Here is a 26,989-nt window from a genome sequence, read left to right on the forward strand (position 1 = left end):
CTGGCCCTCATATGTGGGATCCGAACCGGGGCCCTCTGGCGTTCCAAGCCAGCTCTTAACCATCGCGCCACTCAGCCGGCCCTCAGATCTTTCTTGACATGAGGCGTGCTTGATGATAACGTTCAGCTCAAGCATGGGATATGAACAGAAGACTGGAGTCCCACCATTCCTATTGCTGACCCATCCCCGGTAAATTAAGGAATGATCATCATTTTTTTTTTTATTGAGTTTGCTCAAAAACAATTATAATATAAATAAGGAAGAATGGAAAAAACAACAACTGTGCTTACGATCTTGGACACAGGGCGAGATGGCTACCAGTGAAATAAGCAGACACAGGCCTCCATTTACCCCCAGGAGAATTTTGTTTTCCATGCAGCCATCTTTCTGTGTATAAAACACTGCCATCAAAATCAAGCCTCCAGTGGCAATGGAGTACATGATGAGTGTCACCAGGGCCAGAGAGGCGTACCACAGCTTGTTGTGAACTGTGCCTGCAGTCCTGTTTTCCCAGGAAGTGAATAAGAGGGGGGGAGGGGGAGAGAAGACAAATCAGTAAAGGACACAATGGATTCTGACCACATTTATCATCCTTCAGGCATTCACTGATGCTGTCAAGCCCCAGACTATCATAATCGAGTTGTCCCGAAGACATTATTTTACCAAACACTCTGCTCCATCAAAGCTAAAAGGTTCAGGTAAATATGCAAGAACTTACTGGTTCAAGCTTAGAATTTTTTTCCCTAAATACTCAAAGAATTCTGCTTTGGCCTCAAGTGCATTCATCAGCTAAACGAAATATCCACAGATTTTACTCTAGCTCCCCCACTATGAATGTCAAGTACCCTGGGACGGGTTTTGGCAGTATTGAAAAGTGGCTCTTGGCTAGAGCTCACTTCAAATTTTCCCTATAAACACAAGAGACTGGAGGTGCCACAGTTTCCTACTCCAGGTGCTGTCAGCAGCTCTTCCTGAAGCCCATCTTGTCTTTAGGGAGAGAAGCAAATTAAGTCCACTCAGAGAAAGACTGGCTGACCTCAGCTCTTCCATCCCTGCACTGAATGGGAGGATCTGTAATAGCACTGCTTCTCCAAAACAGTGCCAAGTATGATTAAAAGAGAATTTGACATTAAAAAAAAAAAGTAGAGAGTAAAATCAGCCAGGAAAAGAGTAAAAATTTTATGAGATTTATAGTGAAGAATCTGGAAGAGGGCAGTAACGTGCTTTCTAGTTTACATAAATATTAATAAAGGGATGGGGGACGTAAGTGGTGGTTTAACAATCTACGGAAATTGTTCAGAACAAATAAAAGAGCGTTCATCAACGCATGAAGAGGACAGAACAACAACAGGAAGAACGGGCTGAATCACTGTCATCTGCCTTATGATTCAATTGCCCTTTTTAACCACAGTCTCACAAACCTTCAGAGAAAGCAATTTGCTTAATGTTTTCACAAAACTGGAAAGTGTTCAAGCAACGCAGCGAAAATATTTTAATGATGAAAAACTTTCTGCAGCCAGAGACAAAGAAAATAGGGAGGGAAGGCCAAAATGATAATGACAATTCTATTCCTGAAACTGAGCCAGGCACTCCAATGACCACAGAATTATTCCAACATAAAAGGCACTCAAAGGAAATGAAGAGAAAATGAGACTGGGGGGTAGGGTGGGGAGTGGGAGGGGGGATCTAGGAGCCAAATAGTAATTGATGACAGAGAGAATGAATTACCTAGAAAAAGGTAAACACTGCTGACCAGTGTGTGGGTGGGGTCCAACTGTTTCTTCACTAGTTTTTGGAGTTATGCTATGAATATATGAAGAACTTTCTTATAGTTAATTTATGCTTCTATTCTGAAAGTTAAATCTTCACCCCTAACCTCTCCCCTCAACTCCAACTGTTCAGTGTCCCCACTTCGAGGTCTAATCAGCATGTTAAAATTAGCATGTTCAGACTAACTTCCCAACCTTCAAGCCTCCATCCCCTAAACCTACTCTTCTAGGACCTTCCCAACCTCAGAAAATGGCAACTCCACCCTGGAGGAGGGCAGGTCAGGGGAGAGATGAAGAACTGCCTTTGCTCTTGATTGCTGGTTTTCTCTCCCTGCTTCTCCCCCTCCCCTGCTGCCATGACATCACTGTCAGCAAATTCTGCTAGTTTCAACTTCAGAATGTATCAGATGTGACTGCTGCGAACATCTGGCTCCGAGCTACGTCATCTCTCCACTGGATTATCTCCCACTGCCTCCTTACTTGCACTTCTGACTCCCTCTAATCTTTTCTCAGCTTAAGATATATATTAGATTACATGCCCTTCCATTTCATATATGATCTGGCCCAGTGCCACCTCAGATTTCATCTCTGGCACCCGTCCCTCTCCACTGGGGTCCAGCCGCAGTGGATGCTCCTTTGCTCCTTACACAAGCACAGCAGGGCCCAGCAGAGTCCTGCCTCAGGCTCTCCCCCACTTCCTTCATCTCCCTCACACCTTATCAGGAAGCCTTTCCCTGCCCTGCTCTCCCCAACTCCCGCACCGTTATCTTTCTCCTCCAGAGCACTTTTCGCCATTGAGCTTATTACTTATTTGCTCAATCAGTCAGGTTGCTTATCTCTCCCCTCTCCCTCAAGAAGGATGTAAGCTCCACAGAGGGAGACATGGTTGTGTTCACTGCTGTTCCCCTACTGCGTGGGGCTGGCAAGTAACAGGTACTTAATGAACATACTGGCGCAAGGACTGTCAATTGCAGCAAAATAACAGTCTGCAGCAGTGTGAGCAGAGTACCTGCTTTCCTGCTGCTCCAGGTTCACTGAGTCCTCCTGATGATGTCCTGTTTTTACAGACATCCCAAATAAGTGCCCTCACTTACTTATCTTCCCAGTCTTGATGCCTGTCACATAGTTAACACCCACACTGAATAAATGCAACATGAGACGCACGTGAATGGGGATTAAAAAAGAATCAGGTAAAAAGGCACAGTGCACAACCCAGCAGCAAGCAGGTACAGGCTGGGAGGGTTGGCTGGGCTCAGGCTTGGGGTGAGAGCTGGGAGTAAACAAAACCCCAAAACAACATGAACTGAAAATCTAGAAAATTTAGAAAGTGGGTCTTCATCAGAAGTACCTGGATATATTTTTTATTTCAGTTTTGATACAGAATTGACACTTCAAATCACAAAATGTGAGCAAGAACGTGTTAAAAACAAGACCACAGGCTCCAAACGATGGACTTACGCTAAGACAACTTATGCTAAGACACCAAGCCAAGACAATTTAATTAATAGTTTCAGCTCTCCCAGAAACGTAATCTTAAACCAGTCAATTAGGAATCACCTGATCAGCATGAGCTGACCCCTGCCATCGCCTAAGTGAAAGTGACCTTGCAATTACCAAGGTATTTCTTGCCTCGCATAACTTTCCAGCTCCCTTCTGTTTATAGAAGTCTTTCATTCTGTACAGTTCCTCAGAGCGCCATTCTATCTGCTAGATTGGATGCTGCCAGATTCAAATAGATCGTTGCTCAAATAAACACTTCAATTTTTTAATAAGCTTTAGTTTGTCTTTTAAGAAGAGAAAAAAACACATTAAACACCATTAAAAAAATACATCATTTTACGGCTATGAAAACTGAAGTCAGAGAGGTGGGAGGATAGGCCTCATGTGCAATAGCAAGCTAGAGAGTGAGGGACATAAAAATCTGCAGTCTGGTTTCCAGGCCCACAGCCTTCCAACCCTACTGCCTTAGGGGTCTTCAACTTCTCAATACTTTACAATAAGAGAGGAAAAAAAAAAAAAGGGAAAAGGGAAGGTAAGCAGGAGTCTCTGTTTAAACACACAGCAAAAACTCTAAATTGGATGACTTTACATGAAAATAACAATATTAGTGAGCTTCCTAGCTTAATCCTAATTTTATGCAAACCAACCAACAATGAGTATGTTGACAAAAGAGATTTTATTGGGCCATTTTATTGTCCTCAAAGGCCAGACAACAACAGCGACATCATTTGTTGCAAAGCACTTAGACCATTCTTATTGCGTGGTTTCTGGAAAGTTTTTAAAGCAACCAAACTCTTCCAAAACGCCTATTAAAAGTTGGCATCGATAATTAGTCCCAGCAAATGGCTTCAGAATCAATCAAAACATTAAAATCAGAGTGAAGTAGTCTCCATAGAACATACTATTTAATGGGCAAATTAGGCACTCAACATCAAAGATGTTATTCTTTGACCATGAAATTCCCTAGTTGAAGTATCTTTGTGAAAAATTTAGGATGGCATATTTATGTTGTCTAATAAAAAATTAAGAGTGAAAGTGCAATTAAGGAATATGGAAAGAGTGATATATAATCAATTAAAATGCATTTCTAACATATTGTGCATATTTCTTCTGCACAACTGAGAAAACAGGGTTACACAAAACTATAGTCACCCATTTGACTTATCTTTAGGAAAACTTTGCTGCCTCAAAATAAGACCTAGTGCAGACCCCAGACATAAATGACTAGGTTTCAGGGATGACTCAAAAAGCAGGACAGCACGCACTAACATAGATATGGGCACAACGCAGACTTAGAAATCTGTATTATCATAGAGATTAAAGCTTGAAAACATACTAAAACATATCTGTAGTACTATTTACATGACTATTCAATGTGCTGCAAACATTTAAAAAATTGGCCATAAGCATTTGGGTTCTTACTCCAATATTTACCAAATAATAAAATGATTAACACTATCTTTTCACCATGCATCTCATGATTTGATCTTTAAAAAATAATAACAACAACAACAAAATGAACACAACTACTACTGCCAAGCTGAGGAATATAATCAGAATGAAAAGAACGGAGAGAATTTGGAAAGTACATTGTGTTTTGCCCCAAATAAAAAAAAATGAAATTCACATTCATATAGAACTTTCTAATAGTTTTCTCCCAATACAGTATAAAGTAACATGATGCCTACAAAATCTACAAAATAACGAAAGCCTTACTGAGTACAACAGGTAGTAATTTCAATGCATATTTTATAAGTAAAGTAAGACAGAAGACTGCTAAGTGCGTTGTCCAGAGTCACAAAGAGAGAGTTGCCTTGGCCGTAGCCCTCAAGGGGCTGGACCCATGTTTGGTTGTTATTTCCTCAATGTGGCTCAGTAAGAATAAAAACTAGCGATTAATAGTTTGGCATTTCCCACTTATCCTGGGATATGAATTCTATTTTCAAGGCACTTAGAAAGAATTTAGGTTTTTAAAATGCAGGATGGCTTTCTAAGGTCAACAGATCTTCCTAATGAAGGGGTCCTTCCATTCTTAAGCAGTTGAGAACACACACACACACAAATTTTTTTTTAAGAACTATTGCATTGCATATTCTTCACAGAAAGTGAACATCCAACTCCAAAATACTTTTTTTTTAATCTCCTAAGGATGGGAGTGTAAGGTAAAACCTGCCCAAGTTTTCAGCCAACAACACAACCACAGAGCCAGGGCAGAGAGGTGCCAGCGATGGGGTTGGGCGTGTCTAAGTCACACCATCGGCTGACTTAGGGCCCAAATGAGAGAGTGCAGAGGGAAAGCGTGCCAAAAAGTGTAAAGAAATGAAGTAGAAGGAGGAGAGGGAAAAAGGACAGAAAAATGGTATGGGTGAGAACAGTAAAGGAAGAGGTCCAAAGAGCTGGAGAGAAAGGCGAAGGCCTGAAAAACTGTTCTCGTTGTGAGGAGGCTGCCGATCCCTGCCCGTCCAACTCATAGGGGAGCCTTTATCAACACGGCACTGTGGGCAGTGTCTCTGAGTCAGTGAATGTGTTCACTTGGAAGATATAAATGCACATACCAGTTCTTATTCCATTTATGTGCAAAGTCCACAAGCAGGAAGAGCTGGATGCCTATAAAGATGAAGGCTCCGATGGCTCCCACATAGCGCCAGGCTGCAAAAGAAGAGGACCCAAGAAGAGAGGATATAATTGTTCCAAGTGTTAGCTCAAAAGGGAGGAATGACTACACTCCATTTTTACCGCATGCTCACTGACCCTGCAACATATTTAATTCCTACACAATCGTATAAAGGTAGGTACTACTGTTAAACCCACTTGATAGATGAGAAAAACTGAGTCTACATAAGCTGACAGGGGCCCATAGCCAGCAAAGGGTGTAGCTGGGATGTAAATACAGACAGTTTGCCTCTGGAACTTCCCAGCTTAACCTCCATGCTATAACTGGCAGATATTCTAACAGATGCAGTGATTCATAAAGTCATCACAATCTGCAATGTAAAAAGTAACAACACATTGCCAGAAAAATCAAGGGTTCTAATTTTATTGGCTAGGGAGCCACCAGTGTTTAGTGTGGAAATGAGGTTTAGACTTAGGGGCCAAGGACTCAGAGTCTACTTCTAGCTCTGTCACAAAGAAGCTCTAACCTTGCCAAGTCACATTCCTGGGTGACAGTTGGTCTATAAAAATGACTGAACTAGACTAGAGGACTGCTATGTTCCTTTCTATTCTAAAGATATTTTAACACATAAAAGCGCATCTGCAGGGAAGAGAAAACCAGTTAACAGCATTTTAGGTAAAAACAAGGCTTGGATGTAACTTCCTTAAGGAGTACATAAAACTGATGTGACCTTGACAAGCTAGCTGGACTATTTGTGACTATCTGTGGGTCTACGGCTATTCCTTATGAACTGACACAGTGTGGATACTTTTACTATCTTAATTATTAAAGAGAATTCATTTGGGTTGAACAATCTTTTGAACCACTGAAATTCAGACTTTTTTTTCCTCCCTAGCTCATATGAAGAAGGGTCCTCTGTTTTAGCTATGACAAAAAGGGGTCCTATTAAATTAATTTTGGTAGGTTCTATCAATGTGGAATATAATTCAGTGTTATACAGTTTCATATATGGTAAGTTTAGAAACAGACTAGAGGATGCCTTTCTTACGCATTATAGCTGCACCCGATGAAAGCTGCTGAGAAGTCCTGTGCCCCAGATGTTCTGGGCAGTACTTAGAAAGAACAAGGTCTCCAGAGCCTCTTCCAACATGGCTGGTGGTGTCAGGCTGACATGCTAAACTGGTTTTCAAACAAATTTTAAGTGCCTCATTTTCCCTTCAGGTCAATAACCTTAAAATGATCATTTCAATTCTTCAGCCTGCTGAGTAACTAAAGGTCCTCCCGGTAACCAGCCAGGAAGGGAGGGAGTGGGGGAAAGGGTAAGATGGCAGGAAAAGGAGGGGGACAGGGAGTACTGAGAGTGGATAAAGTGTGGGTAGGTTAGGGCTTTTTTTTTAAGCCACAAGAAAACCAGTAATTTGAAATATGAAAGGCACCCTGGACTACACTTTTGAACAATTTTATAAAATGGGTAAAAACAAAATAAATAGGTACCCCAAATACCCCATTTGTACCATTCAGAAAGGTCTCCTGATCTGGAATGAAGAAAGCTCCTGAGCACATGGCCCCCAACAGCAGAAGCTTGAAGAACCAAAAGCTGGAAGGGAAAAAAAGAGGAAATGTATTTAAATGATATTCAAGGAAGGACAAAAGGCCTTTTACAAGGTAAGCATGTCGATCCGCGATTCTGCCACTGGTACTGTTCTCTACAAATCGCGGGGAAGTAATTAAGTGACTGGAGACTTTCTTTTCCCATAATTAGAGAGACTCAGCATGGCCTCTGACTGTGCAAAACACCGTTTTATTGCAGGGGTGGAAATGACCTGGGGAAAGGTCTTGGTACAAGAAATTAACTCTTGTCTTCCCTGCATTTCTTATTACGGCGCCAGTGTTACAAACAGGGTTCTAATTCTTAGGCCACCACGTGGAGACAAGGATAAGGACCGCCTTCCCTAAAATCAGTGTCAATTTCAACGAGAGGAAGAGCAGTTAGAGGATCTGATGAGTAGAAGTGGTCCTAGAATACTGTTCTGAATATACGGAAAGGGGAAAATATCCCAACGAAGACCGAAGGCTTACCCATTGTGAATATAGGCTCTGCAACTTTTGCTGTTGCTAATATTAAACGTCAGGAGGCAGAAGATAAAGAAAAAACAGGCCATTCCAAAGCAGACTCGATACACCGCAGAATACCCTACCAGCGTCTCACAGGTGTCACCAGCTTTAATGCCTTTACAAATGTCTTCATAAAAAGGAATCTGAGGAAAAAGAGAAAAGTCATCTGTTAAAACTGGGTAAATGGGCTGTCGTGAAGTGCTCCTTTAGCCTACAAGTCAGATTCCAATGTGGACATGTACCGTGTGCACAGAGAAACAAATACTGAGAAGAAAGGCCCTTTTCCAAAAGTTTTGTCCTAATTTTCTCTGAATCTTTTTAAAAGATACACTGCTCATAACCCCAAATGAACTCTGAAATCCAGCATCAGAATTTTTAAAAATTACACTTGTAATACATGGGTATATTTTTATTGAAAAGCATAAATATATAGACTAAAAAGTGGGAGACTTCCTTGACTCCCACCCCAAAATGTCACTGTCCTCTCCTCAGGAGACTTAATAATTTGGTGAATATTTATTAAGTTATAGATATATAAATGTGTGTTTGTGTGTGTGTACGTATGTATGTATATATACCCCCATATGTATACACAACATATACATACACATACCCTTGTATGGTACCATATACACTGTGTGTTTGTGTGTGGGTATATACACACACACACACAAACAGCTATAAGTCAAAGAGTATATGTATTGTTCTGCAATACATTTTTTTCCAATTAACAATAAGCAATGGAGATCTTTCCCTATTAATACATAAAATCCCACCCCATTCTTTTTTAACCACCATATAATGTTCTATAGCAAGGTTAGATTAAGATTCATAAGCATTCCCACATTGATCTTGTTGGGGTGGGGTGGGGATTTTGTTTTGTGTATTTGTTTTTTGCTATTAGAAACACTGATTCGATCAACACTGTTGTGCATGCCTCATTGCACATGTGCCATTATTTATACAGGACAGACTCCTCAATGGGTCAAGTAAGGGTAGTATCTAAATTTTGAAATTTCAAGAGATAGTCAAATCACACTTTCAAAGGCTGTACCAATTTATATCCCACTGGTAATATCTGAGACTGCTCAAGTTCCCAACCTGAATATTCACTTTAAAGATAAAAAACAAACAAACCACTATCTTGTTTTAAAGTCCATTTCTCATTACTAGTAAGGTTTACTTCTTTTCTTAAATTTATGGTTAACTGTAGTTTTCTCTGTGAATTGGCTGTGAAGTTTTTTCTTGATCCACTGAGCTCTTTATTTATGCGTCTTCCTCTTCTGAGAAATGTTGACAATAGTTTATTCTAGTCTCATCAGAAGGTTTCAATCTGAAACCTATTAACATTATCAGAATAATTAATACCTTACATAATAAGAACAGGTAGTACATTTCTGTTAACGTAAGAAAATAAGGATTTTAGTCAGTGATTAAAAAAACCTTGATTCTTATTTACATCAATTGAACACACTCTAGAACAGAAAATAAGTTGGACATCACATTATAGTTGTTATTCACAAGACAAAAAACATTGCAGAGAAAGAAAAATGACACAAAGCTGGAGGTAAAACTGAAGCATGATTGATTTCGTTTCTTCTCCAGAAAAAAATCTTAAAGCAACAATAATAACTGAGGCTATTATGATTTCCATAAACAAAAGGAAGACTAAATTTAATTGGAGTTCGTCTTCCTGAATGCGGATTCCCTCCTCTCAGAAAAGGCCTGCAGTTATTACTATACCTGAATCTCAAACATGCTTTTCCAAATTACTGACTCAGGCAAAAATGCATTGTTACTGAGATCCTGTTAGTACAGCTCCATTTTCATAAACAGATAAGAAAGATTACATAGACACATCAAATGTTTTGTGCCAGCAAGTTCTTACCAGTGCAATTTTTTTAGATCAGGGCAAGATGTAAATGCATAAAGAGAAACACTAATGTATTTTTGACTAGGCTACAAAACAAAGTAACCTATGTGTAGGGCTGCCAGATAAAACACAGAATGTCCCATTAAATTTGAATTTCAGATAAACAATGACTAATTTCTTAGCATAAATATGTACCGTACAGTATTTAGGACATACTTAGACTAAATATCACATGGCACATACTTGTAATAAAAAAGTGTTCCTTGACAAGAGACAAGGCTCAAAAGAGGGGACGGTCTTGTTGGGAAGGGCCAGGTGTATGCCATGCTAAAAAGTCTGGCCCCTGACTGTAGGAAAGGGAAAACAAGTATTTATGCTGGAATGCCTCTCGCTGCAAAGTGGAGGACATATTGCAAACGGGACAGGTTTGAGGCAGGAAGGCAAGTGAGAAGGCTGGGTGAAGAAGATAAACCACTGGCAGGGAAAATATTGGGTTGTCGGCAAAGTCATGACGCATTTTTGCAACGCAAACAAGAAAAAAACACGCCATGAATTTTCCGACAACCCAATAGAAATTTTGTAGGTAGAAGTCATAGGTGGAAGGACTGTATGGATGACAAGAATGAAGGGAAGGATGGGTGGAGGGTTCTTTTCTGCTTTGAACACATTGCTGTTTGGGGTGGAGGGGAAGTAGAGTTGGCAGAATACAAAGAGTAGAACTGGAAGAACAGATCAGAAGTTTGTTTTTAAGGGTCATACCTGGGTCATTCGAGTGAAAATGCCTGGCCTGGAAATTGCTTCAGGACAGCAATTAGGACTAGACACAAGGGTTTAGGAAGTGACCCCACGTGCTTGCTGAAGGAGTCTGAATTGTTAACTGTGTTTTATTGTGAGTAAGCAAACTCACCACAGGGTTAAAATCTTTAGACGCTAAAGTAATGGGGGACCCCACACAAAGTCAATGTTTCAGAGCCTCTAATCAGAAACAACAGCTACAATCCGTGAGTGGTGCCAGTAACAAGGAGATAGCTGTTCTAAATCTGTAGAAACTATACCGATGGAGATACCACCTACCTCACTTATTAGGCTGTTTTATTTATGTGGGGTTTATTATATATATAATGAATATATAATATTCATTTAACTCCTTTCTTCCTGCCTTTCTCCCACTCTTTCAGTAAAGCTAATCCATGACACACACACACACACACACACACCCCTACATGTATGTAGGTCCCCTTCATCTACACTACCCCATCTTTCACCTTCAGGCTCTTCCCCATCTCCCACCCCAAATCCACTTCCTCTCCTCTCCTCCTAAATCCATTGTAAGGAGAATGCTAACGTCAGGAGGCCTGCGCTCCTCTCACCCCCACAAATGCCCTCCCTTGTAGGCTCCCAGAGGCCCTTAGGCCCATCAAAGGGTGAGTATGTGGCATGGCACATTTCATCCAAAATAAAAGTGGGCAAACAACCCCCTGCTCCAAATACTAAGGCCTGCTTTATGCTCTGTGGGTGACTTACTCATTCAGCCTTCAGCAAGTACTGAATATTTTTAGGCAGAGAACCTCGAGTTGAAAAAGCTGGCAAGGTTTAACAAGGGGAATTTGCTCTGTTTAAATATTTGCTGTTCCAAGCTCCATCCCAGTTCTGGAAAAAGAACACATACAACACACACAGATTCCACCCTGTGGGGGGAAAGGAGTGGGTCTGCTAAGGGTGTTGCCTCTTAAGTCTGACTCTGGGCATCCAAGGACACTGCTTCTATGTTGGTTCTCTACACACCTGAGGGCAAGGAGTTTCCTCCCAACCCTCAAAGCAGTCAAATGCAGAGCCACAAATTATCAGGAAGGATAAACAGCTCACTGCCAACCTTAACTCCACCAGCTTGGGTAAATTACACATCTTCCCTGAGCCTCAGTGGCCCTGTCGGTACAATGAAATAATACTGCTGCCCACCTCGTGAAATTGCGCTGAGAACTCCATCAGTTAATCCTTGTAAAGCACTCACCATAGTGCAATTAAGTAAACTTCCTTAAGTTTTACGGCACAGTCTTTTTTACAAAAAGGGAAGGGAGTCCGGCACATTACATGAACCACTGACTGGATGACGCATTCTGATTTAAACATGGGAGAAAATGAACATCTCAGAACTCTGTAAATGCTCTGTTCACTTTACCAAAGGATTTGTATTGAAAAATACAGAGTAACTTTCAATAATATGAATCCTTCCCTAGGTCAATTATATAAGAAATGCGTTCCAAAAAACAGTACTCACTTACTTGTCTTTCGGAGACCTATTCACCACCCAGAAGAAAATACATCTGAACTCCCAAATCATGGAAGACATGTTCAAAACATCAACACAGTATTAAGCTCAAAAGGATGGGAGCTAGAAGACAATCCATATAATTTTGTCTCCATAGGAGAGATGCTAGCTATGCCCCCCCAAAAACCTCCATTTCAGGCAAATATAATAGAAGAGCTACAGAAAGGCCTACAGGTCGAGTTGGCCAGAGGCCCATATGTTGTAAGCTTAGAGAAAGTATAGACTCTGGGAGTGGTTCTTAGAGAAATGGAGAGGAAGAAGATGAGAGTCATGCTCCTATAATATCAAAGTATTATTTGGGAGAGATGAGAATGGCATGTTAGCAAAGCTAATGAGTCCTACATTTCATTATATTAAATTTCTAGAGCACTGAGTGAAACCAAGATGCAAAGAAAGCTTTGGGCAGCTCAGCATGAGTAATACCATGAAAACTAGAAGAACTAGATCTGCAAGATCTGTTTAACACCCCTGATGTGAAAATAAATTTCAGAATCAAGAGCCTCTCTCAGTCTGCCTCTCCTCTTTCTGATATTCCACTTGTCCTCAAATTTTCTAAGACAGTTCATTTTCTTCTGTGGAATAATTCCAGGGTCCATGACAGCAATGTCCGTCTGTTACCTCCCAATGTACAGAAGCTGTGAAATGGGGAACGCGAAAGTCTGCTGCCATTCTCCTGGGCACAGCCTCTAAGCAACCAAGACTCATGTCTCAGTACGTTATTGTTGTTGAGGCCCTTTGTGGGATGTGAGGGCTGTTAAAAAAAACAGAAACCACCAATAGTACTTGCTTCTCTTTTCTTTGGGTTTCTAAACATTTTTAAGAGAAAAGTCTAGGCACAAAGGAAAGGCCATATGAGGACACAGTGAGAAGGTGGCCATCTGCAAGCCAAGGCGAGAGAATTCCGGAGAAACCAAACCTGCCAAGACCTTGATCTTGGACTTCCAATCTCCAGAAATATGAGAAAATAAATTTTTGTGAGTTAAGCCAAAAAAAAAGAAAGAGAGAGAGAAAAGTCTATATTGTGTCATTATTAAAAGCCACAGGTGGAACTACAATGCCTGAAACTGGTTTTATTTGATCATTGAACTTCACGCTCACAAACAGTAACTCCTCGGAATCTCGGGAGCATGCTCACAGCTCCTCCATCATGAGCATTTCCATCCAGATCAAACAGCCACAAATACAATTAGATAGTCAGGAAACAACTCTAATCAAACTATAAACAGTAAGCTTTTAATCTCAACAAGACAATTCCCAGGGGACTGACTTTATTTGAGGGTATGAAGGGCTCTTCCACAGAAGGGGAACAGGGATTAGCTAATGTCAATCTCTGTTTACAGAATTAGGTAACATCGAAGGTGGAAGGTACAAACAGGAACCACACCAGTTACTGATCCTGAGGAGATGTAAGAACTAATTTCAGTGAAAACTTATGCAAGTCTTCAATGAGGCAACAGCAGTGGGGACTGGGGGCCATGGAATGGATAGATCCTGTCTGCCGATTTGATGTGTCCTATAAATGAAGGCAGAGGAACCTGGGCTAGGCATCCTGGTTTCTAGCTTGGCAACTGATCCGATGGCAGACCAGTGGTGGATAGGAATCCCAGGAGACCAGCAGTTTTGGGGTAGAAGTGCCTGTTATCAAAGGAAAATGTGAGCAAGTGGTTAAGCAAGGATGTGGTGCTCCAGAGAAACAGCATCACGAGAAATAAAAATTTGGTATGACCAGCAGAGACCGCAAAGTATGCATTCAATGGGAGTAAAGCTCCCCCGAAGAGGAATGCAGGTGGAGGAGAGGGAGGGAGGCAGAAGTGAGCACAGCCCAGAACGCTGCAGAATGTAAACATTCCTGGGATGGGAAGAATTAAAAAAAAAAAGGTACAGAACCAGACAGAGGCTGAAAGAGTGGCTTTCAAGAAGCCGGGTGTGGTCAGCAGTGTCAAATACTGCCAATGTAATGAGGACTGAGAAGTAACACTGGATTTGACAGCAAGGAGTCATTTGAGACATTGATCAGAAGAGTCTCTAGAGCTGTGTAGGAACACAAGCTGGGCTGCAGATGGCTGAGGGGATAGTCAGGGAGTATGGATATGGGTCAGGAAGTGATCTTCTGGGTCAGGAAGTGGGCCTTTTACCCATGCTTTCCAGAAATCTAACTGGAAAGGTAAGGATCCAAGGACCATTCCTAAGTTTCACTTATTTGCAATTATATAAGCACTACATAAGTATATTCTTATTGCCAAAGAAATTGTGAATTATAATAATGGTACAGAAAACAGAACCCTCTTAATAGCTAGACCATTACTGGCCCAACTCTAACGTGACTGCTTCCCAGAGGTAAGCACTGTCAGAACTGCATGTGTATCCGTCTAGGCCCTCTGCTGTGTTATTCTACACTTACTATATCTTGCAGATTGTTGCATGCTCAACACACAATCTATTGTATTTGCATCCTTTCTAACTACTATATAGTTAACAGTCCGGAACAACCATCGTTTAGTTTCTGTTACCCAACTGGCAGACATTTAGGATGTTTCTGATTTTTTCACTATGGTAAATAATGCACAATGGATTTCACCCCTATTTTGTGTATCTCTCTGTACACATGTAAAGTATAGGGGTCCAGAATGAGTCTCCCCACAATGCACCTCCCTCACATGCAGATTTAAAGCAGAAAACAATTAAAGCCCAACAAATTCAGAAGAGATTTTGTTGTTTTTTACCTCCGCCTTACCTGCCTAAGAGAATTCAGGTAGAAAAACTTGTTTACAAGGTGGGGAAGCTGTTCATCTTAGCATATGAGGTGTGATCACAAAATGTTTAAAATAAAAAAAATTTGTTACAGTAAAAGACACATTGCCATTAATCCCCCTCAAAATACTCCCCCTTGCATTGAACACACTTATCCCATCGTTCCTGCCACTTTCTGAAGCAGTTCTGGAAGTCCTCTTTAATAAGCATCTTTAGTTGCGTTTTTGTGGCTGCTTCGATGTCCTGAATCAATTCAAAACGTTTACCTTTCATAGTCATTTTGACCTTGGGGAAGAGCCAGAAGTTGCACGGTGCCAGGTCTGGTCAGTAGGGTGGATGAGCACATACCGTAATGTTTTTATTTGACAAAAATTGCTGTCTCAGAAGCGATGCGTGACATAGGGAATTGTCATGATGGAGTATAAAACCTTTTGCCCATTTCATGTTAATGTGTTGTTCATGATCCATGATTTACAGCACACTTTAAAACACACCTTCTCTCAACTATAGGTCACACCCGACTGACTGCACCAAATAAGTTGAAACTTGTCACACGCTGTTACTAAGGTTCGACGCGCCGCTTCCCATATTGAAGATCCCTGCCTTTCCGATGGATGGCACTTGGCAGCAGCATTCACTGTATTTTTTTATCATAACGAAAAGGCTTCCTGTCACACATCATTTCTGTTATGGCAATTTCTGTCAAATAAAAACATTACGGTGTGTCCTCATCCACCTTATTCACCAGATCTGGCACCGTGCGACTTCTGGCTCTTCCCCAAAGTCAAAATGACTATGAAAGTTAAATGTTTTGAATTGATTCAGGACATCGAGGCAGCCACGAGAGAGCAACTAAAGACACTTACAAAAGAGGACTTCCACAACTGCTCCAGAAAGTGGCAAGAACGGTGGTGTAAATGCATTCAATGTGAGGGGGAGTGTTATGAGGGGGATTAATGGCAATGTGTTTTTTACTGTAATACATTTTTTTTAATTTAAACATTCACTGTATTGTTTGATCACACCTTGTATATGAATTAAGTGTGGCAGACAGAGGATCCAAACCAAGTCTGTTAGATTCACCTCTGTGTCCACTGTTTCTGGGTGGCCCTGGCAAGGCAACAATTTGTTTACCAAATGTTGGCTCTTTTTCATGTACCTGTGAATTGCCTACTCTCCCTTCAAAGTCCTTTACCCTATGCCTCCCTCTCCTTAGTCCAGAATGACACATATTCCTCCTTTTACCTGTCTTCAGAATTTCCATGATGTGCATTTGCAGTGCACACGTACTAAAATTTAATCTTCTCTTGTTCATCTGTTGTACGTCAATTATTTGACCAGCCAGAAGAACCAAGGGGGAAGGGGTCATAAAGTTGGTATGATTTAAATTTTAATAGATACTGCCCAACTCTTCCCCGGGAGGGGGTCGTGATTTAAAAACTCTAGGGTTGGGGGTAACAGGGAGAATGGAAGAAAGGAACAGAAATGCCAGTAGAACCACACATACCCCCATCTGTTGCCAGGAAATCTGCCACATCACCCCCACCACAGAGTCATCATCTCTGTCCTCATTTCTGAGGGTCTGCGCCCATAAGCACTGCCCCAGCAATCAGGGGAGTGGGGAGGGAATGGAGCCCTCTGAGTCCCAGAGAAAAATCTACTGCTAACCCTAGAGAAACCTTAAAACCACAGCTATGGCAGTCTGGGCTTTGTTTTAGCTAGAAAATATGGTTACTGTCCCCTCCCTCTCCCCCTCCTACAGAACATCGGGTCTGATGGAGGACTTTGTGCTGCCCTGAGAGGGACAAGGCTGACTTGATTGAAGAATACCTCTTGAACACAGAGACGCTGAGGTTTCTGTAACAAGGGGACTAAATGTCTAAACAGGCAAAGTTTTCTATTTAGACCACTTAGTCACCCAGAAGACATGCTTACAGGTTACGTGAGCCCCGAATCAGCTTTCTTCCTAAATGTGTGAACCTGGAAATACCCTGGTGACATATGCAAGTTCAACTACATGCATGACTGTCTTCCGTAAATAACTGTTAAAAACCCAGTGAAATTAGTTGGCACGTGCATTCTTCATTCCATAAACATTGAGTTTGATCATTCACTCACTTGTTCCCATCTACTATGTGCAGCTATTGTTCTAGGTTATGGGGATACAAGCAAGTGAATAAAACAGGTTAAAAAATCCATGCTAACAAGGACCTAACTTTCTAATGAAATGCTGTATCCACAAAACCATGTGTGCTCTACTTCATGGATATTTCAAGCATTTTTCTGATTAATTCTGACTGATTTTTAGGTGGAATGTGAGAATCTAATATTCCCCAAAGATTGGACTCTATCTATAACCTCATGATTCTGACAGCCCCTGATTACTTGCTCCTCAATCCTAGTACTAAGGATCAGGATATGTCAGACATGTAGGCTTCTGGCCTGTGTCTTTCTCATTTTACCATTTATTAGACCTGGAACTGGGGGTCTCCAGCAGCAAGGAAACTAGGGCACACACACACTCATTTTCTCCACCCCTACTTCTCCATCACCAAAAAACTTGGTTTGGCTACATAAAAAAAGTACTAATTATCTTTATCTGTGAATGATTTGCCATATATTTCAAAAGGCCATACAGAATAAGGCAAATATACTCTTAAACATGTCATGCTAAATTTATTGCTCCATTATTCTTGCCTAATCGACCCAATATGTGGCTCACACAGCCCAGATATTTGCAACTTAAGAAAGTACTCTGGTATCCTTGGGACAAAGTTTAGGCCATAGAAGTTTCCCCTTTACAGAAGGGGAGAATTTAACTGCATATGACACACAGAGAGCCACAGAAGATCTAATATAGGAGTTAGCAAATGATAGCTGTGGGTCAGATCCAGCTAGCTCCTGTTCATGTCAATAAAGTTTTATTGGAACACAGTCACGCTCATTTGTCAGCCTATTGTTCTGGTTGCTTTTGTACTACAATGGCAGAGTTGAGCAGTTGCTAGAGGCCGCATGGCCCTCAAAGTCAAAAATGTTTTCTAGCTGGCTCTTCACAGGAAAAGTCCGCCCACCCCCTGGACCACCAGGAAGAAGAGCTGAGAAGTTGTGCAGAACTGCTGAAGTATAAATTAACATCTCAAAGGCAAATGACAACTGGTGATAACTTACTTGACAGCTCAAAAGCCAAAGGAGCAGTAGAGAGCACGGCAGCTCATTTGGCTGTATTCTGGGTATCCCAGCACTCCGTCCAGACTTTTCACCTCCACTTAGATGCTCTCCCTTCTCCAAAGGGTTCAGTGAGCCCCAATGCTGTCCCAAAATGGAACTTGTGCTTTAAATGAATCCAATCGTGCATCTCCCATATGTCAGTTTTAGAGCAGCAAATTAAGTATTTTAATATATGTGCCTGCAAAGTTTTTTGGAGGGGTAATAGGGGCGATGGGGAGAGGACATGCCTGTGAGTGCCAATGCTTTTTGTTCTGTGGGTCATAAGCGCTCAGCAGCTCTAACAGAAAAAAGTCCTCACATCTGTTATGCAAATACAGCCTGTGGAACCAAAAATAAAACCCACACTGATGAAAGCCGGCATGGTAAAAGATAATTTTAGAGCTATTTTAAGACTGTAGAAACAGCCTCACAGAAATTTAAAAGCCACACCCCCAAAATAACCAACCCCGTTGTGATCAAGCTCAGCCCTGCTTTACAGGTCTTGCAACACAACCCATTCCCTTTCACCCTCTACCTCACCTCAGCTCCCGGTCCCTCACACGGAGTAACAGAAAGCATTCCTGAGTTCTACTGTGACCCAAAGGTCAACGGAAATGACAGTTAAGCTAACACCACCGGCCCCTAGAGTCATTAATGGAGTTTATATGTTTTTAGCTTTCAAACAACTGTGTGCACACCCAGTCTGATGCTGAGGCTCCTTTTGTATACACTTAGCAAACTGTTCTCTTCTCCCCGCACCCTCCCCAGGTCCAGTTCTCTAAGGACAATGACTGTATGTTACTCATACCCAATCCCTGTTGTTGACCCAGAAGGGGGGTCGGTTTGCCCCGCGCCTAGACAGCCAAATAAACTGGCACCAAGTTGCAGTAAAAGGAACGAGAGCATATATTTCAAAGGTACCAGTGAAAGGAGAATGGTCAGCTGATGCTCAAAGACCCAAACTCCCTGATGGTTTGCAAGCAGGGTCTTTTAAGGGCTAAAGTCATGAGTAAAGGGTTCGAGGCTGTGGGCTGTGTTGATTGGTCAGTTAGGATGTAAGATTCCATAATTTTCTTAATCTGATTTATTTCTCCCCTGGCATCATCTTGTCCAGGGTCTCTGTTACTGGACTTCAGAGGTCTTCCTGTTTCCAAACAAACCAGAGTCCTGCAACCCATTCTGGGATTGTGGGTCAGTGATGTTACCTTAGGAACAGAAAAACAGATCTATCCATCTTGGGCTTAACAAGTTGTGACATTATTTCCTTAGGTCAAGCAATATATTTGCCTGAAACCAGTTTTACAGGCAGATCTTCAGGTTCCGCGACATGCTATATTCTTTCCTAATTTTTAAATAGAAATCACGACAACCAGCTGTCTTTCCTCTCAGGTTTTAAGCTCTGCCAGTTGTGCTAATAATCAAATCAACAGAGGCAGACAAACAGGAGAAAGTGTATAATAAAGTCTATGATAGGAATGTATATTGAGAGCCATAAAAATAGAGACCCAAAAAAGTATTGGGTAGTTAAGGTTTATACGCCAATTCCAAGCTAAGAAGACTAGAGGGCTGTGATTTGAGGTTTCAAAGGGTAGGAAAGCCATTCACTTGGAGATGAAAAGCCAATGTTTGGTAAACAAATGTTTGCTGACATCTCCAGGTGAATGGGCCTCCTGGAGCAGATCCTCCATCTAAATTCCTTCTAGGCAGTTAAGGGGAGGTCAAAAGTGTTTTTTTTCTGAGTCTTGTTTCCCAATAACCAACTTAAAATCAGTATCCCAAAAGGCATGTCTTGAGGTGGCAAACACTGCTTCCCTTCACAGCGGAGCTAGGCCTCTTAAGAGGGCTAATTTAACAAGTTTAACTAAAAGCTAAATTCGAGTCATTTTTATGATTTGCTATCAGTTTTATCCCCAGCACCTCACAAGGTACTTGGCACCTACTAAGGAAGGAAGGAAGGAAGGAAGGAAGGAAGGAAGGAAGGAAGGGAGGAAGGGAAGGAGGGAGGGAGGGAGGGAGGGAAGGAGGAAGGGGAGAGGGAGGAATTACATGACTTAAAAGATTTTTTAAAACATGAACTCAGATTACAGTTTAACCAAGTAACACAATCACCTACTTTTAAACTCTGCGTAAACTATCAAGGCTCAACTATTCACAATATTTATGTGTCCTGCTCCCAGAGTTTGGAGGCTACTGTCTCTTAGTTTGTTATTTGTTGTGCCATTTGTCTTTTTCCTCTGGCCCCGTGTTTATAACGCCAGAACTGTTCATTTCCAACTGTAAGCTCTTGTCTGTCCTATTTATCTGCAGAGTGCTCCAACCGTGGACAGTTACTTAACAGATGCTTTTGATGATGACATAAAAAAAAAAAGGGTTAGGAAAACTTCAGTTCTCACATCTTATCGTTCTCCCTCTCCCACGGCCAGACCAATCCTGAAACAGAGATCCTGTTAATGTCTGATGCCCCCTACCCCACCCAAAAAAAAGCTCCTGGGTAATGGGTCCTGCAGACCAGGACAATACCTATTGTTCCTTGTTTTCTGGCTCCTGGCAAGCTCATTATTGCTGGACAAGGATCAAACCTCTTTGTCTTTGGTTCAGACTCAAAAAAAGACTCTCAGTGGGATATCCATTAGTTCAAATCGCTGCCTGTAGTACAAAACTATTTCCCACCATCATTTCCTGGCATTCCCTTGTGTGTAGAGGGGTACGGACCCACAGCAACGACAGGAGCCAGGGATGGGAGGGTTGCAGGGAGGCTCTGTTTTCTCCCACGTGGTGTTATGTCTGGATGGAATTTAGACCAAAGATAAAATTGTTTGGAAAGCCAGGAGGATTTAAGAGGTGGAACCTTGGTGCCAGCTCCCCACAGGGAAACTGTGATTAGGCCACAATGAGAATTTTCCCTCCATGTTCTACAAAGACCTTCAGGTTTGATAGACCAAACCCACCTTTAACCTCAGAAACGTACTCATTGATAGACTTGATACATGTCAGGTACAACAGTACAATGACCTCAACTGCTGTTCAGGAAGAGAACTTTTGAGAAGCATTCTATCTCAGCTGAATTTTTTTTAAAAACTATGTCAGCCATACACACACACACACACACACACACACACACACACACACACAGAGCTAAGTCGACACTTGGTCTAATACAAAAACATACAACACCAGCTAAGAAGAGTTCTTCTCTAGAGTTCAATGCTTTAGAGCAACACCTGATACTAGGTTTCAGATACACAGTTCTCTTAACATTCAATCAGCAAACATCAAAATCAAAACTAAGAGCCCAGGCTTTCCAGCTTCAGCATAAATACCTACCATTCTATGCTAAAACCAACTGCATGGTGTTTTGGATCACAGTGGAATATTTTTCATCGCGGATGTTTACTTTAAAAAGGCAGTTACACCAAACACAACTTGAAGGCAGGTTCTATTTTACATGCAAAGCCACCAAATAAATAAACACTAGATTTGTGGTTGCTGCCATTTTCTACTTCAGACTACCAGTTGTCCCTTGAGCTCGGTTTTTGGCCTCCACAACCGGAAGGAGGCAGGTGGGGAAGACAAGCTAATAAAGCTGCAAAGGCCCAAGGTGGTGCTTTTTCTGAAGAAGAAATACTTCTCCCTCACCACTGACTCCAGAAGCAAGATTAGGAACCAGGAGGAAGGATAAGTTTGCTCAGGCTTTTCTTGTTACTTCTATGAACATCTGCACAACAATCAAACCTAGTCATACATACGGGCAGGAAAAGCACTGGCCAGGCGGCCAGACAGCCAGCAGTCCTGGGTTCTGGTCCCACCTCTGCCTAGTGTCACAGTCTTAGACCAGCCACTTCCTCTCACCTGTCAAATGAGGGGGTTGGTTCGGATTCTGACTTAAGATTTTCCCATATTTAAAAAATTCTAATGTTTTCTTCAAATTATACTCTAAAAGAGGTCTTTATTTTCTCTGCTTAACACTGCATGGTATTTGCTATCTCTTCACAGTGCAGAACACTTCTTCGCATCAATGTGAGCTGTATGCTTTTCTTCCATTTCTTATCTCTCTCACTAGATCTTTTAACTGTCAACTGTGTTGCATATATTTTTTTTAGCCCCTCTGACTAGCACAGGGAGGGCTTCCCCACAAACAATACTTGCTCTAATGCAGATGTACATACAGAATAACCAAAGCCAGACATGAAAGAGCTGCACAGAAGGAAGTCCAAGACTGAGAAGGGCAGAGGGCAGTGTTTAAAGCTCAGGCAGAGATGGCCACTTCGTTCTGGGTGGTGGGTGGTAAGATGTGGACTAGACTGGCTACAAAGAATCCTTCTTTATTTGACTTCCATCTACTTCCACATACTCTGATATTAATACTGTTAATATACATGAATTTCCCATCACTGCATCTCTTGGTGAAGGCAATGAACAGTGAAAATGACAGAGAAATACAGAACAAAAAAGTTTACATATCACCCCTAGGAAATGTGTTGCGACAGACTGGATTTTCTGAATAAATAGAGAAAAATCCTTGAAGCCCATCCCGCTAAACTTTATTCAAAGGGCCTAAACCCACAGTCAGCAGCCTCAATGTCCAACCCTTTTCCCCTTTCCTAGAAAATTTGACTTCATGATACATGTAGAGACTGTGATTAGAATGTGTACTTAAGATTTTAAGGGGGTGGGGAGTGGGTAGGCGATGACTGAAACTTGGGGAAGGAGAGGCCTGGCTGAGATCCAAGTCAGTGTCCCAACTCCACCCCACATTAGTCTTGAAACCGGCAGCCCACTGAGCCTAGTGGACCTCAGTGATGAGGACAGCTTCTAAATAGTTACTTGGATAAAAATGCCAGATCCCAGCATGCAAAAGGAAACACTAGCGATGGTAGAGAAGGGCTTCTCAGGTCTCAGCCCAGAGCTCTGCATGTAGATTTGCAGACCACTCTAGCACACTCATCAACTTCCATACTGCTCGCCATGATGGGTGAGGTAAGAGAACCCTCGTGTTCTCTTTGAATTTACAGCCTTTTCAGAAGCTTGTGAACTCAAAGGATGTAAGCTACTCCAGGAGTTGCAAACCCAAATGCCTTTCTTTGGGGGACAAACAGTAAGGGGAAACGTGTGAGATGCGCTGTAAGTGAGCAGCCAGGGACGGGGCCTGTGGTGAGCTACAGTATGCTGGCCCTTCTAAAGGGAGCCAAATTAAAATTTAAAAAAAAAAAAAAAGAAAGAAAAAGTTCTACCCAAACAAGAACCTGTATGCCAATATACAATGCCTAGGCGAGGCGAGTTCCGGGCTCCCCTGAAATCTCTGGGTGTGGCACTGGCTAATGGGTAGGGGAAGGGCCCAGAGCTCTGAACATCAGATTGGCTGACTTTCATCAAGTCCAGGGAGAGAATGGAGTTCAGAAGCTGCTTTTATGACGCAGAGGAAACTGCAGTCATGAGTCCCTCTCTCCTCCGGATCCCTTAGGTCTTATCCAATCTTCCTTTGAAGCCCACTCTACCCTGCAACATTATCACCCTTGTGCTGAAAAGAACTAAAAAGCTCTTTTATCCAGGGCAAGAGTAACCATCACAGAAGTGCCATTTCAGCATCTACTCCTCACTCAGAGGAAAACTGACCCAAACCTAACAGCAGGAAATAATGTGTAAAGTAAAACATGTTTCCTAATGGGATCAAGTAAGATTTTAAACAAAACATAATGTCTTCTAAAAACAAATGAGGGAACAAAAAGAGACTGCTATCAAAATAAACATCTTAGTTGCCTCTCCTCTCAATATAAGGAATAATTCTTCAAAATGTAAATTTAAAACAAATACATAACACAAAGAGTCTTCCATAATGTGCAAGATGTGTTTTGGTTCTGGGGAAAGAAAAAAAAACACCTTTTCATGAATTCAGCCATCTCAGGCACTACCTATTACCTGTCTCAATGAATTAGAGCAGCCCAGGGACCAAGCGGAACAAGGATGAAGCAAATGGGTCAAAGATGCTTCAAGTTAGGAACATGGAAGGCTCTTCCCACCTTGGCCTGGCATACTGAGCTTGCAGGGAAGAAGGCCTGAGGGCCACAGCGGTACCTGTCCTCCCTTCTCCAGTACAGGTTTGGTTTTAGAGGCACCCCTCCCACAGAAAACAAGAACCTTCCTTTCTCCTCCCTCTCAAAATGCCCATGTAGCTTTCCCGTGTGCCCAAACCTCCAAGTGTCATCATCTGCCTGCCTCCAAATCTAAAAGTTACATCTTAATTTAGTGGTGCAGGTCAGGAGGCTTAAATCTCTCGCCCATTTTTTTTTTAATTTGGGGTGAGGGGGGAGGAGCATTCTACCTTCTAAAGTGGATTTTTCATCCATCAGCCATCAAATATCTCAAGACTACTTGAATGACATGGTTCCTGACTAGAATGATTGGTAATAAAATGGCTCCTACACATTTTGAGATGGAAAAAACACTCCAGAAGACAAAAAAAAAAAAATCACACCCTATTCAATCACCACAGTAGCGCTTTCTCTGAGCCAAAGTTCTCATGGGAAAGAGGAACGCTCCTAGTGAACAGAAGCAGGACGCAGTTTGGCCCAGCAGCTCCCTGCAGTTCCCTCTTGCTCAGACTTAAACACAGGGCACATTCTAAAACTAAGGCAAAAACTGAAAATAAGCAGAAAGGGAGCTGCCCTCATGTTCTTAACCCACATACCCAAGGCCCACGTGGCTCCAGACAGCTCGTGGCCATTGCACACGAATGCTGGGTAGGAGGCAATTACACATTCCCGTCTAGGCCATTACAAGTGTACATGCTTTCTCCTCTTCCCATCACAACCTCAAACATTTCCACAGGCCAACAATGAGGGGGCGAGGATCGCAGCAGGAGCCCAGTGTGCGTCCCCACAAGGGGACCTTTCAATGCCTGCCCTGAAGCACTGCCTGAGGATGAGGTCAGCCTCTATTCCATAGGCCATGGAACAAGCTGACTTTGTGACCAGCTGGCTGGTCCCCTGCGAGGCTGTGAAGACGGAAAAGGATTGGTTTCGCCCACAGGGACCTCATTCCTGATGCAGGAAGCCCAGCCAAACCATTTTTAAATAAGTACATTCAGGGGATAGGCACAGAAACATTTATAAGAGCCCCTGTCCCTACCCTCTCTCCCTCCTTCTACTCTGACCCCAAATCACACTGCACACCCACTACTGCTGGGCTCACCTCCCTGAATATCTGTTTCTATGATGACAACCTCTTTCTCAAGACTCTATAATGGCTTCCCACCTGCCATCAGACCATGGTCAAATGACTCACCTTGGCACTGAAATTCCTGCAAGACTTGGTCATTTTACCTCCTCATGCCTACCCTCTGTCCTCCATGTGCCCTGATCTTGTTATTTTCCCTTCTCTCTACCTATACAGTCTAGTCACTGAGAACACATTCAGCTTGGGTTCAAATCCCAGCTCCACCACTTAGAGCTGGAGGTGTTAGGCAAGGTACTTAAATGATGCAATGACTCCATTTCCTCCTCTGTAAAGCAGGGATAATGACAGCACCTACTGCTCAGGTGAGTTAGTAATGATGAACTGAGATGATATAGGTAAAAGACTCAGAATAAATCCTGACACATGGCAACACCCAATAAATATTAGAAATTAAAGCCCTCATTATTATCACACAAGTCACTTCCTCCATGGTGTCTTCCCTTAGCAACACCAGTCAACATCTTCTGTTTTTTAAATGTTCTACTAACAGTCTGAAATCATATTGGGTTGTCGGAAAAGTCATGACGCATTTTTGCAACAAAAACAGAAAAATGCGTCATGACTTTTCCGACAACCCAATAGATAGTGGCTGGGGTTGTTAGGGACTGATTCACGGGGCAGGTTACTTGGTGGTCATCAAATGTTAAAATTATTTTGAAAGTCATATCCTAAAATATGTACCATGGCTCCCAAATTCTCTACCTCCAGTAACAATGTTTCTGAAGGGTTCACCACGAAAAGATACCACATATTTGTATGGCTTCTGATTTTGTTTCTTGGAAACTAAGCTTAATTTTACCAAATTGAAAAACTTCTTAAGAACGGGAATCATACCACAGACATCTGGTCCACTCTGAGACCAGTGGGTTCTAAAGCCAATTCTTGTTGACTTTAAAAAGAGAACATTAGTTACTTGAAAAACAAAGGTAGTAAGTGGGAGATTAAGTGGACCTTCAGAATCAGAGTTCAAACTTACCCTTTCAGTATCCCTCCTCTCAAACATTTTGTAACAAACATGAGATTAAACCATGGTAAATAAGAGAATGGGGGCAAACACCTCCAAGATGGAGTAAACCCAGTGTGGACTAATGAGGCAGCCTTAGTTCTTGATCTCCCTGCCTCCAAACTTCCACAGGACTTCCTGCATCCTCTCGTATGGCGTTTATTAATGTCTACCTTGTTTTATGCCTCAGAAGACTTTATACTTTGTCTTCTGGATTCTCAGCTCCATTTCTCACAAGTTTGAATGTCCCTCAGCTCCCACTGTAGAACTCCACCGTTTAAAGCAATCAGAGGCGAATCTTAATTTCACCAGTTCTGACGGTAGTCGGGTATATTCCAGACTATACAACAATTACAAAGCATTACTCAACAGAAAGTTCAAAGGGCCTACTTTAACAAATGGATGAGAATATATCGAGTGCTTTTAAGAAAATGGTTGGTGGGCTGGCCGAGTGGCTCAGTTGGTTAACAGCTTACTCAAGAGTGCAAGCTCTAAGCAACAGCGGTGTGAGTCCCTGCTCGAGCTGAGCTGCCGCTGAGCTGCCAACAGGTGGCAGGATGACTCAGCTAAAAAAAAAAAAAGAAAGAAAGAAAGA

The 26,989-nt window shown here is 42.0% G+C and overlaps 1 protein-coding gene across 1 annotated transcript in view; it reads right to left on the bottom strand.

The window, feature by feature from the left end:
* Positions 1-26,989, bottom strand: part of SERINC5 (serine incorporator 5) — a 99,828-nt gene that overhangs the window by 20,638 nt on the left and 52,201 nt on the right. The window contains exons 3-6 of the mRNA XM_019641074.1: positions 7,963-8,141; positions 7,398-7,480; positions 5,825-5,918; positions 291-502 (exon numbers count right to left, since the gene is read on the bottom strand). Of these exons, the coding sequence (XP_019496619.1) occupies positions 291-502; positions 5,825-5,918; positions 7,398-7,480; positions 7,963-8,141 (568 nt within the window). The remainder of the gene's footprint in view (positions 1-290; positions 503-5,824; positions 5,919-7,397; positions 7,481-7,962; positions 8,142-26,989) is intronic.

Source organism: Hipposideros armiger, unplaced genomic scaffold (genome assembly GCF_001890085.2).
Source record: "Hipposideros armiger isolate ML-2016 unplaced genomic scaffold, ASM189008v1 scaffold_55, whole genome shotgun sequence".
Taxonomy (NCBI): Eukaryota; Metazoa; Chordata; class Mammalia; order Chiroptera; family Hipposideridae; genus Hipposideros; species Hipposideros armiger.